General features: G+C 49.4%; 1 protein-coding gene across 4 annotated transcripts in view; it reads right to left on the bottom strand.

The window, feature by feature from the left end:
* The window catches only part of SNX33 (sorting nexin 33), a 31,100-nt gene extending 21,772 nt beyond the window's left edge, over positions 1-9,328 (bottom strand). Inside the window, exon 1 of one of the 4 annotated variants that reach the window (XM_075575998.1) lies at positions 8,474-9,328. Coding sequence is in view for 1 of the 4 variants with exons in the window: in XM_075575997.1 (XP_075432112.1) it covers positions 41-152 (112 nt within the window). In the remaining 3 variants the exon portion in view is untranslated. Of the gene's footprint in view, positions 1-40; positions 623-7,205; positions 7,566-7,640; positions 7,657-8,473 lie in introns of those variants that run through there. The other 3 variants (XM_075576000.1, XM_075575999.1, XM_075575997.1) reach the window with 3 other exon arrangements.
* Positions 9,329-12,234: the final 2,906 nt, after the last annotated feature.

Below are 12,234 nucleotides of genomic sequence, written 5' to 3'. Positions count from 1 at the left end.
TACACACAGTATGTATATCTCATCTAACCCACCCCCTTACCGCCATTCTCACTTCCTGGTGATGTCACAGAGATGATGATACCAAGCGCCCAGTAACCGAGGCAACCCGATGCGTTTCGGGCACAGCTGTTTTCCTCCCCCGGCAGGTACATGGGGATAGTACGAGTTACCAGGTATCGTGCGGAAGGAAACTAGCGACTAACATTACCAACATAACACATTTTTTGCCTTAATTGGTGCCTGATGCTTCTGTTACACTTGTGAGTATTGGGCTTCGGCCATATTGGAAGCGCCTGATTCCGCGCCGCACGACACTCGCCTGCAGCGGGAGAGATTTCCTGTCATGTAGACAGAGGCGACTGGGAGGCGTGTCGGGGGGGCGCGGCCGTGACGTCACGGAGCTGGTTCGCCCTCATTGGGCGAGGCGCTCGCGTGAAACGGCCGTCGTGCGGGAAATTCAAAGTTGCTGGTCGCGTGAAGCGCCGGTCGCCCCGTCGCGCTTGTGCACTATACATAGATACATTGGCGTCCTCGTGTTTGTTTTCGCTCGCGCCGTCTCCTGCACGATGGGGGCAGCCTCAATCATTACACGTTAGCAGGTAACCGGGACCCTGAGCTGGATGGATTGAACCCCTCCCCCTAACTGTTCCTATAACGACACCCTACAGCCCCTCCCCCCAACTGCTCCTACCGCCCCTCCCCCTAACTGTTCCTATAACGACACCCTACAGCCCCTCCCCCCAACTGCTCCTACCGCCCCTCCCCCTAACTGTTCCTATAACGACACCCTACAGCCCCTCCCCCCAACTGCTCCTACCGCCCCTCCCCCTAACTGTTCCTATAACGACACCCTACAGCCCCTCCCCCCAACTGCTCCTACCGCCCCTCCCCTTAACTGCTCCTACCGCCACTAACTGCTCCTACCGCCCCTCCCCCTAACTGCTCCTACTGCCCCTCCCCCTAACTGCTCCTACCGCCACTAACTGCTCCTACCGCCCCTCCCCCTAACTGCTCCTACCGCCACTAACTGCTCCTACCGCCCCTCCCCCTAACTGCTCCTACTGCCCCTCCCCCTAACTGCTCCTACCGCCACTAACTGCTCCTACCGCCCCTCCCCCTAACTGCTCCTACCGCCACTAACTGCTCCTACCGCCCCTCCCCCTAACTGCTCCTACCGCCACTAACTGCTCCTACCGCCCCTCCCCCTAACTGCTCCTACCGCCACTAACTGCTCCTACCGCCCCTCCCCCTAACTATTCCTACCGCCCCTCCCCCTAACTGTTCCTATAATGACACCCTACAGCCCCTCCCCCAACTGCTCCTACCGCCCCTCCCCCTAACTGCTCCTACCGCCACTAACTGCTCCTACCGCCCCTCCCCCAACTGCTCCTACCGCCCCTCCCCCTAACTGCTCCTACCGCCCCTCCCCCTAACTGCTCCTACCGCCACTAACTGCTCCTACCGCCCCTCCCCCCAACTGCTCCTACCGCCACTAACTGCTCCTACCGCCCCTCCCCCTAACTGCTCCTACCGCCACTAACTGCTCCTACAGCCCCTCCCCCCAACTGCTCCTACAGCCCCTCCCCCCAACTGCTCCTACAGCCCCTCCCCCTAACTGCTCCTACCGCCTCTACCCCCAACTGCTCCTACCGCCACTAACTGCTCCTACCGCCCCTCCCCCTAACTGCTCCTACCGCCCCTCCCCCAACTGCTCCTACCGCCCCTCCCCCTAACTGCTCCTACCGCCACTAACTGCTCCTACCGCCCCTCCCCCAACTGCTCCTACAGCCCCTCCCCCTAACTGCTCCTACAATACAACTCTCACCCATAACAGCTCCCAATGATAACCCCTCCCGCTAACTGCTCTCTATAACTCCTCCCCCTAACCTATAGCTCCTCCCCCTAACCCTTTCCTATAACTCCTCCCCTAACTCGCGCACGGTATACATACACACATATAGGCATGGTGGGTATGCTGACCATACTTTGGCCAAAACATGCAAAACTAAAAAAATAAAACTATGGAAATAAAAAAATTAGAAGAGGTGACAGAAATGCCGGCGCTGACCCAGTGGGACCGGCAATGAAACCGGGTCCGAAATGATGACATCTGGGGTTTGTCGGGATTTCGGATGTGTAGTGACCTTGTGGGGTTTCTGCTGTTGCTTTTAGCTTTTCTGGCCACAGCTCAAAACGCTCCATAAATTATACAAAATCAAATTACAAATATTATATATATATATAGATCCCTTGCTGCAGTGGAAGTGCTGTGTGCTGGGTGATAATGGGGAAAGACAGGGTTGCAGACCTGCCTAAGACATGCAAATGAACCTACAGTAATATTTACAGTTGATATATATATATATTATATATATATATATATATATATATATATATATATATATATATATATATATCTCAGGTGCCGGTCGCTGCTGTGGGAAATGCGGGCGGCGCACGGTTGCTTGAAGAGGCGAGCGCCTCGCCACAGGATCCCGGCGGCTCCCGGTAAAGGGTGTCGCCATCTTGTTTTCAATTGCACATGCACGAGACTAGGCATGTGCTGCTACCCCTACCGAGATGAAGCCGATCACCTCTTCTACCTGGAGGGTATGCCCGAGAAGGACGCCCAGCGAGGCTACAAGCTCAGGTGAATGCAGCTGCGGCATCCGAGCAGTCAGCCGGGCTGACCTTCAACTTCGGCGACTCAGCCCTGCCGGCCAAGTGGAAAGATCGACTAATGGCCAAACTGGAAGAGCGCCGGGCCGTATTCTCCACAAGTAAGATGGACGTGGGCTGCAGCCGAAACGTCCAACACACCATCCGACTAAGTGACGCCACCCCCTTCCGAGAACGTTCTCGTCACATCGCCCCTCGGGATGTGGACGATGTAAGGGACGTCTTACAAGAGATGGAAACAGCGGGGATTGTGACCAAATACCGGAGTCCCTACGCCTCGCCCATCGTGGGGGTGAGAAAGAAAATTAGGTCGGTAAGATTGTGTCGACTACCGGACACTGAACAACCACACCGCACCCGATCAGTACACTCTTCCAAGAACAGAGGAAATACTCAACGCGCTGAATGGGAGCCAGTGGTTCAGTGTTCTAGATTTGCGATCAGGGTACTACCAGGTACCGATGAGTGCAGAAGACAAGGAGAAGACCGCCTTCATCTGTCCCCTGGGCTTCTATCAATTTATTTGCATGCCCCAAGGCATTTGTGGAGCTCCCGCTACCTTTCAGCACCTCATGAAGAAAACCCTTGGTGACATGAACCCTCGAGAATGCTTGGTCTACCTGGACGATATCATCATCTTTGGTAAGACCTTGGAGGAACATCAAGAACGGCTGCTGAAGGTGCTGGACCGTGTGGGGCGAAAAGGCCTGAAACTATCCCTGGACAAGTGCCGGTTCTGTCACACCTTGGTGACCTACGTGGGGCACATTGTGTCTTCCGATGGTATCGCTACGGACCAAGCCAAAGTGGAAGCTGTGGTGAACTGGCCACCACCTGACAACGTCATGGAGCTACGCTCCTTCCTCGGCTTCTGTTGCTACTATCGCCGCTTTGTGGAGGGGTATTCACATAAGGCAAAAGCCCTCAACAACCCCTCAAAATATACCCCGGGGAAACAGGGCGGAAAGCCACCTCTGCCAGACAGCCGTTCGGTGACAAATGGACGCCCGAATGTGAGAAGGCTTTCAGGGGATTGAAGAAGAGCTTAACGGAGGCACCTGTTCTGGTGTACGCCGATCCTGAACAGCCATATATCCTTCATGTGGACGCGAGTTTCAATGGCCATGGGGCAGTCCTGCACCATAAATAGCTGGAAGGGCTTCGACCAGTGGCTTACGTCAGCTGCAGTCTGACTCCCAGTGAGCAGAATTACCCCGTACACAAGTTGGAGTTCCTTGCCCTCAAGTGGGCAGTCGTGGACAAATTCCATGACTACCTGTATGGTGTAATCTTCGAGGTTTGGACAGACCATAAATCCGTTAACATACATATTAACATCCGCCAAGCTGGACGCCACCGGCCACAGATGGCTGGCGGCTCTATTGAACTACAAGGTCACCCTGAAGTACAAACCGGGGCCCCTGAACATTGGAGCTGACGCCTTGTCCCGAAGGCCGGGACTGAATGCCACTCCTGAAGATGACCTCTGGGAGGAGATCCCTGGATCAGGGATGCGAGCCATGTGTGCCACAGCCGCCATTGTGGACGATAAAGTGGCCTTCTCGGAACCGAGGGTTGCGGATTCCTTGGGATGCCAATCCATGGCTATTCCTGCAGCCTACTGTGCCCCGGAGAGAATGAACATCACCCCCGACAAGGTCATTGCGGGGAGGGATATGGTGAACTATCAAACTCGGGATCCAGTGGCTGGCATCATCTGCAAAGCCGTCCTGCAACGTAAGCCTGAAATTCTAAAGCGTGTCCCTAGCAACATGGTCGCGATTCTCATGCGAGAAGCAGACTGACTCGAACTGGACAATGGTCTACTCTATCGGGTGGTGCAGTACCATAACCACCCGGATAGACGGCAATTGGTCCTGCCCAGGAACCTGCAATATATGGTTCTGAAGTCACTGCATGACGACCATGGCCATCTAGGTGTGGAAAAGACCTTTGAGTTGGTCCGAGACCGATTCTTCTGGCCAAAGATGCGTGAGTTAGTGGAGCAGCACTGTCGTCGGTGCTCAAGGTGCATCCAGCGCAAGACACTTCCTACCAGAGCCGCACCCATGGCTCACTTGAAGAGCTTGGGCCCCATGGACTTGGTGAGCATGGATTTCTTGTGCATTGTACCAGACGCTTGAGGAATCGGCAACGTGTTGGTCATCACGGACCATTATACACGGTACGCTCAAGACTTCCCCACCAAAGACCAGAATGCTATGACAGTGGCGAAGATCCTATGGGAGTGATACTTCGTGCATTATGGCCTGCCTAACCGCCTCCACTCAGATCAAGGCCTGGACTTACACAACATCCTCAACATCACCAAGACCCGGATGACACCGTACCACCCGGAGGGAGATGCACTACCGGAGCGGTACAATCGGACCCTCCTGGACATGCTTGGGACTCTGAAAGGAGCGCAGAAGACGGAGTGGAGTAAGCATGTAGAGACTCTGCTGCATGCATATAATTGCATCCGCCAGGAGTCCACAGGGTACACGCCATACTTCCTCATGTTTGGGCGAGAAGCTTGGCTTCCAGTAGATGTGCGTCTGAAGGTATCAACCGATGAGGTACCCAATATGACGCACTTTCGCTATGTGCAAAGGCTTCAAGAGAACCTGCAGCAAGCCTACAAGCTAGCGGAGAAGGCTGCCGCCCACTTAAACGCCAATAACAAGAGGAGGTACGACCACAAGGTCCGACACCGGGAAATCTGCCCTGGAGACGCTGTGCTTCTCCGCAACCTCGGAATCCCCGGGAAGCAAAAACTAGCCAACCGTTGGCGTGACGGTGTGTTTGAGGTAGAGTCACAGATGTCGTGCCTCCCGGTCTACAGCATAAGAGACGCGGAGGGCCGGGTAAAGGTCTGACACTGAAACCACCTTCTCCCCATCCCGCAGATGGGAGACGACGAGCCAGAGATAACGGCGACACTTCTGGACGGTCAGCCGGAACTGTTAGAAGTTGACCATGAAACCACCAGGACGGTAAAGAAACCGCCCCCCAGACAGTAGAGGATCCTATGGAGGGACCCTCTCAAAGGGGACTCCAAAGTTACAGAGCACCTCCCGGAGGAGCTACAGGTAAAGGGCCCCAACGAACAACGCCCCCTAGGGTGGCTCCAATGAGCCAACCTCTGGATCCTAGAAGCCCGTGCTTCATACCACAGAGAGACTATTCAGAGACATTTATACCCTCAATGGGAGAGGCTGGACCTCAGGACTGTGTGTATTACTCCCCAGAGGGAGTAGCAGAAGAACCACTCCGACAGAGCCAAAAAGTTAGGCATCCTCCCAATCGGATGGCCTATGATCAAATTGGGGCACCCCACTATGAGGCTCAGCAGTGGTCTCACAACAAGATCAAATCCTTAATAGTAAATGTTCACAGAGATGTACAATTTAATGTAGAGCATTGCAATATGTAAGCTTTGTATCCAGGATACTGCATTTTTATTATATAGTTTCTGTATGTTTTACGTTGTTCCCAAGCGGGGCCGTTGGGGTTTTCACCAGGGGGAGGATGTAAACCTGTCCCCTCTGATCCCCCAGGTTCTCTGTATTTCCCTCCTCTTACCCCGATTGTGATGTGGGGGTGTCAGGCAGGTGCCGGTCGCTGCTGTGGGAAATGCGGGCGGCGCACAGCTACTGGAAGAGGCGAACGCCTCGCCAAAGGCTCTCGTCGGCTCCCAGTAAAGGGCGCCGCCATCTTGTTTTCGATTCCGTGTGCATCAGCGCATGAGCAGTATGGCGCATAGCAGCGGCCAATAGCCAGAGAGGGCTCCATAGGGACTACAAGCCCCATGATGCCATGGGGCTGATAGTCAGGTGGGGTGCAACAGCCAATAGGGTTGGGAGGATCTCCTGTAAGAAGGAAGATATTTTTACGCGCTCAGGAACATGCCAGTCTACGTTGGGAGCTAAAGCAGAGAGGTAGTGTCCACGGGAGCTGTGGTAGGCCTAGCTTAACCCCCTTAGGCCCAAGGTAAGCCCTGAGATCCACTAGATTGTGGCTGCTGCAGGGACAGGCCCCTTAGACAGGGACACTGCCCCATTAGCTTCTATAGTTATAGGGATCTAGCCAGGACGCGGCTGCGCTGGCCTTAGGTGATCTGGGACCAGATCACCCATCTAATCCAAGAGACACTGTACATGGTGGTACAATCCACGCGGGACACACCCAACGCGTCGCGGATCATTGCTTCGGACCCGTGGATCCCATATTCATCACTGCGCGCCCGGGTGTGGACGCACCCGGCAGGTACCACACCAACAAGTGCACCAACAAACACTTTAGTGGGCAGCGCTGTACCACATGTGGGAGGGTGAGTGACACTAGGGTGGTTGAGTGCCATGGGGCACCTAGTACTTTTGGGGGGGGGGGGGGCGCGAGCGGGGGTAAACCCAGCGAAGGTTAGGACACGGTGCAAAGGGAAGCACGGTGAAGGGGTACGGCCCGCGAGGGTTGTATGTTTTGGAGTGTGACATTATTCTGTGCAGTAAAACTGTTCTACTTACACCAGTGTGTTTTGTTGCATGGGGATCCGGTAACGGGGTCATTCCACGTAGCGGGATCCCGCGCAGGTGGAGGCGCCACCGATAATCGACTCGGGTATACCCCAGGTTCCCAGCAGCGGAGGCTCAGCTATCGCACCGCACCACACACACCGCAGCCCCAAATCTCCCACGGGGTGGGGGAAAGTGCGCTACATATACACATCACTAATAAGGGTTACCTGTATTATCCGGACGGACAGTAGATATTGTTTCTCGAAAGCTCGTCCTATAATACCCATTGTCCGTCCGGATAATAAAAGATACACACGCACTTTATAGAGTGTCTGTGTTTGCCCCCAGAACCAGCTGTGGGGAACTATAGGGCTCTCCCCCAGCAGACTGTCATGCCCCCCCCGCCCCCCCATTCTGGGGGTCCCCCCTAAACGTCCTGCGTACCCTCGCCCCTGTGTTCCGGATACAGGAAGTAGGATGATATATGGGGGAGGGGGTTATTTAGAAGCACACTGTCGCTTTAATTTCACCCCCCCCCCCCTCCCTTCATTCCTGACGGTATCAATTCCCAGCGCCCGCGTTTTATTAACCCCATCCCTGCCCGCGAGGCCGATTAAGCGCCGCGGAGCGTTACGCTGAAGTTTCACCGTTCAACAATTTCTGAAAACATTATATATAGTACAGGAGGTTGGAACGGCATACGTCCATTAGGTTCAACCTATGTTACATTTAGGCAACAGATACTTATCCTATATGTGTGTGCATTACATATAGAAATATTAATATAAATAAATATTTTTCTGTACATTTAAACACACTATTTAAGTGTAAAGATAGTGTTATAAGTGGATAAAAAGTATATTATATATACACACAATGTAGTGTGTATATGTATATATATATATATATATATATATATATATATATATATATATGTGTATATATATATATATATATATGTATATATATATATATATACATACACCTCAGAAAAAATGTATATATAATGTATATATAATATAGTATATACAGAGACACACACACTGCAGAAATATATATACACACACACACATATATATAGGATATACATACACTATAGAATAGATATATTCACATGCTAGATATATTCACATGCTGTTTAACAGTACATACATTGCCAAAGAATGTCATTTACACAAACAGATACAAAGTGAATGTCTGATGAAACTCCCCCAGTCTGTGTTTACAGGACGGCCCTAAACACAGCCCCAAGTAACACCCCAATGTGTAATACTCACCCCAAGCCTAGCAGACTCCGTCCGCAGTCCAGATATCCCAAACTGTGAAAGTGCATACAAATGCACTTTATTATGTCTCCGTCCAGTGTGAACACAGGAAAAAAAACCAGGTTAAAATCCTATATAAAAAGTGCCAATGCCATATAAATCTCCAGCCAAGATATCCATGATCCTAAAAACAAAACACAGCTGCAAAAATAAGAGGAATTTTAGGGTAAATATTCCCAGTCTGTTTACCCTGCGACCAAAAAGAAACTAAGGATTTTTGGGAATGGGGGGGGGGGGGGGGGGGGCTACAAAAAAAACCCTACAATTTTGCTGATTGCAGAAAAAAAGATGCAAAAACTCCCCTTGTGATGAGGAAAGAGTCACAGCTTCAGGAATTCAATCCCAAAAAAAAACCCCTATTTCCGTTTGGAGGAAGAAAAAAAAAAAAAAACAAGGCTGATCCCATACAAGAGAGGAGGACAGCCCATGCAGGATAGGCACTGCTCTGTGGGGTTTCCACGCCTGTGGGGTCCTGAGGGTGGGAGCTGGTGGAAGTCTGGGGGGGAGAAAAGGGTGGTTTTATCTCTCTCTCATACACAAAGTTCCCACAGCAGCTGAGTTCCTACATCTGATCCACAGCAGCTGTATTACCTTTAGCAAACAGCCTGGAGGTGCTGAGCACAGGGGTGTGACAATCCCCAGTGTGCAGTGTACAGGGACAGCACTCCCAAATTAAAAGCACCCAGCAGCAACATGAGGAGGAGGAGGGGATCTCTGTAGGATTAGGTTTTATTGTTAGGCAATTCACAAAGCTTCCCCCCTTCTTTTCTTTCCTAAAACCCTCTTTCCCAGGAAGGTGTTATCCTACACCCCTCCTGTACATCATCCCTCCCTTCCTAGGGGCGGCACTTACACCATCACAAATTGTTTTATGTAGGCGCGACACTGGTGCTTCGGACCCTATATCAGTATAGCGGGACCCTATTACCGCCGGGACGCCCCGCAGACCCACTTTTCATTGCCTTTGTAGTGCGCCGGCGGTGAACGGGTTAAAGGGAGGTGTTGTAATGTGGGGTTTAAACAGTTCGGGGTTATTCCCCCCCCCCTCCAGTTATGGGGTAAAATCAGGGGGGGGGGGGGTGTTTGTTGTTCCTCTGTCGTTTAAAACTTGGAACAGTCTGGCCCCAAATAAAGTAATAATGCAAAAAAGATCAAAAGTATTAAGGCTTTTTGCAGGGGGGCATCAGGTTCAAAAGCCATACATAAGGGGAAAAAATACTTTTTGTTTCTTTTTTTTAATTTTGGGATCTTTTAAATACAGAGGAACCCCAACCCTCTCTAATAGCGCGTCTGAGATCAGATGCATTGTAAGGAACCCCAACCCTCTCTAATAGTGCGTCTGAGATCAGATACATTGTAAGGAACCCCAACCCTCTCTAATAGCGTGTCTGAGATCAGATGCATTGTAAGGAACCCCAACCCTCTCTAATAGCGCGTCTGAGATCAGATGCATTGTAAGGAACCCCAACCCTCTCTAATAGCGCGTCTGAGATCAGATGCATTGTAAGGAACCCCAACCCTCTCTAATAGTGCGTCTGAGATAAGATGCATTGGATGGATCCCTTGTTGAAAAACACTGGTATATAGTATTGCAGTTTCATCCCAAATTGTCTGTCTCTCAAATTATACATACAACTTTTCTTAATAGTGATATATTATTCTAATTTCCATAAAAATTACCTATTTATACGGTTACATATTTGCCTTTTCTTCACTGATTTATAGATTTTATCTTAAGGAATCGCATATTATTTATGGATAGAAATATATTTGTGCATGTAACAAGGACGGGAATGGAAATAGGGTGCCCTTCCGATCTGAGCTGGATTGGGGTCCCCGATCTCCTGTGTCACACGCCAGGTTCCCCAGACACACTGTCCCCTGTCATATTTATTTCACTGGAGTTTTTTTTTTTTTTCCATGATGTCACAACAGGGGGGGGGGGGTGAATCAGCCGAGGCGTGGAGGGGAGAGGGTGAGAACCCAAACTGCCCCCAGGTGCCCTCTGCAGGGGGAAATGTGAATGGCACACAGAAGTCTTCAAATGTCACGTGAAGGTAGGTACACATTCAACACGTCCCTGTCACTAGGTCACTTTGCGCCTACGTGGGACTGACCCATTAACCCATTAAACACATCCCTGTCATTAGGTCACTTTGCCCCTACGTGGGACTGACCCTTTAACCCATTAAACACATCCCCGTCATTAGGTCACTTTGCTCGTACGTGGGACTGACCCTTTAACCCATAAATATTATCAGTATTTTTTTTCCTTTCATTATATTTAACTGTACTTTGGTATACACATTAATATAATAACAAGTACTAATCACTAAGCTAATTTGCTTTCAGTTAACACACACACACTGCTGCTGGATAGATGGATATATGTATGTATGTATGTATGTATGTATGTATGTCTTTATTTGTATAGCGCCATAAAATGTACATAGCGCTTCACAGTAGTAAAGTCCTACGGTGGTCCTACATTTCACAGCATCCCTTCCATCCATGTATTGCCCACATCTCCTGCCTGGGATACTTATCTTGTTTTATTACACCTTTGTTATAAACCCCTGGATCTTAGTAAATAAGTATCTCATGACCTGAGGAAGAGAGGGAAGGACTCTGGGAAACGTGTCTGGTTCTAATATCTATTGTTAGTCCCAATAAAAAAAGTTGCCCCCCAATACTGAAGTACTCATTTACTCTGCACTATCGCCACTGGAGTAACACGGCAATTGTACAGTATATAAGGGGTTTACATGTATATATATATATACATGCACCCCCTTGAGAAAGGTCCTATTCCAGGACCGAAACGTCGGATTGGGTGACTTATCTTTTTTATTCAGATGCCCAATACAGTTTTTCATAATTACTGAACCGAGTGCAGTCTTTCTTTACCGGACGAGAGAATAGTAATGTTGTTTTTATATATATTATACAGTGGTCGACAAATCACCAAAAAATCTACTCGCCACCTAGTACCAAACGTGTGCTGCTTGGGCCAATAGGAGCTCGCCACGATGTGAAATCCACTCGCCCGGGGCGAGCAAATGTATAGGTTTGTCGAACACTGTATATATATATATATATATATATATATATTTATTCTGCACTATATATATATATATATATTGTGCAGAATAAATTAATTCTTCAGTATTAGGTGGTACCTTTTTTATTTGGACTAACAATTTATGTCATAGGACAAGCTTTCCAGAGTTCTCCTCTCTTCCCCAGGTCAAGCAATACTCTACCTGAGGAAGAGAGGAAAACTCTGGAAAGCTTGTCCTATGACATAAATTGTTAGTCCAAATAAAAAAGGTATCACCTAATACTGAAGAACTTATTTATTCTGCACTATCACAACTGGACTAAGACGGCTATTTCCGTTATATATATATATATATATATATATATATAACGGAAATAGCCGTCTTAGTCCAGTTGTGATAGTGCAGAATAAATAAGTTCTTCAGTATTAGGTGATACCTTTTTTATTTGGACTAACAATTTATATATATATATATATACACACACACACACGTGTGTATATAAATGGTATATAAGTGTGTGTGTGTGTGTGTGTGTGTGAGTGTGTGAAGGGATGTGGATATATAGCATGGTATATAAAAGGATACATATACAGCATGGTATACAGTATAAGGGGATGTGTATATAGCATACTATATAAGGTGATTTGTATA

Source organism: Ascaphus truei, chromosome 18 (genome assembly GCF_040206685.1).
Source record: "Ascaphus truei isolate aAscTru1 chromosome 18, aAscTru1.hap1, whole genome shotgun sequence".
NCBI classification, from domain to species: domain Eukaryota; kingdom Metazoa; phylum Chordata; class Amphibia; order Anura; family Ascaphidae; genus Ascaphus; species Ascaphus truei.
This window is presented reverse-complemented; position numbering and strand designations above follow the sequence as displayed.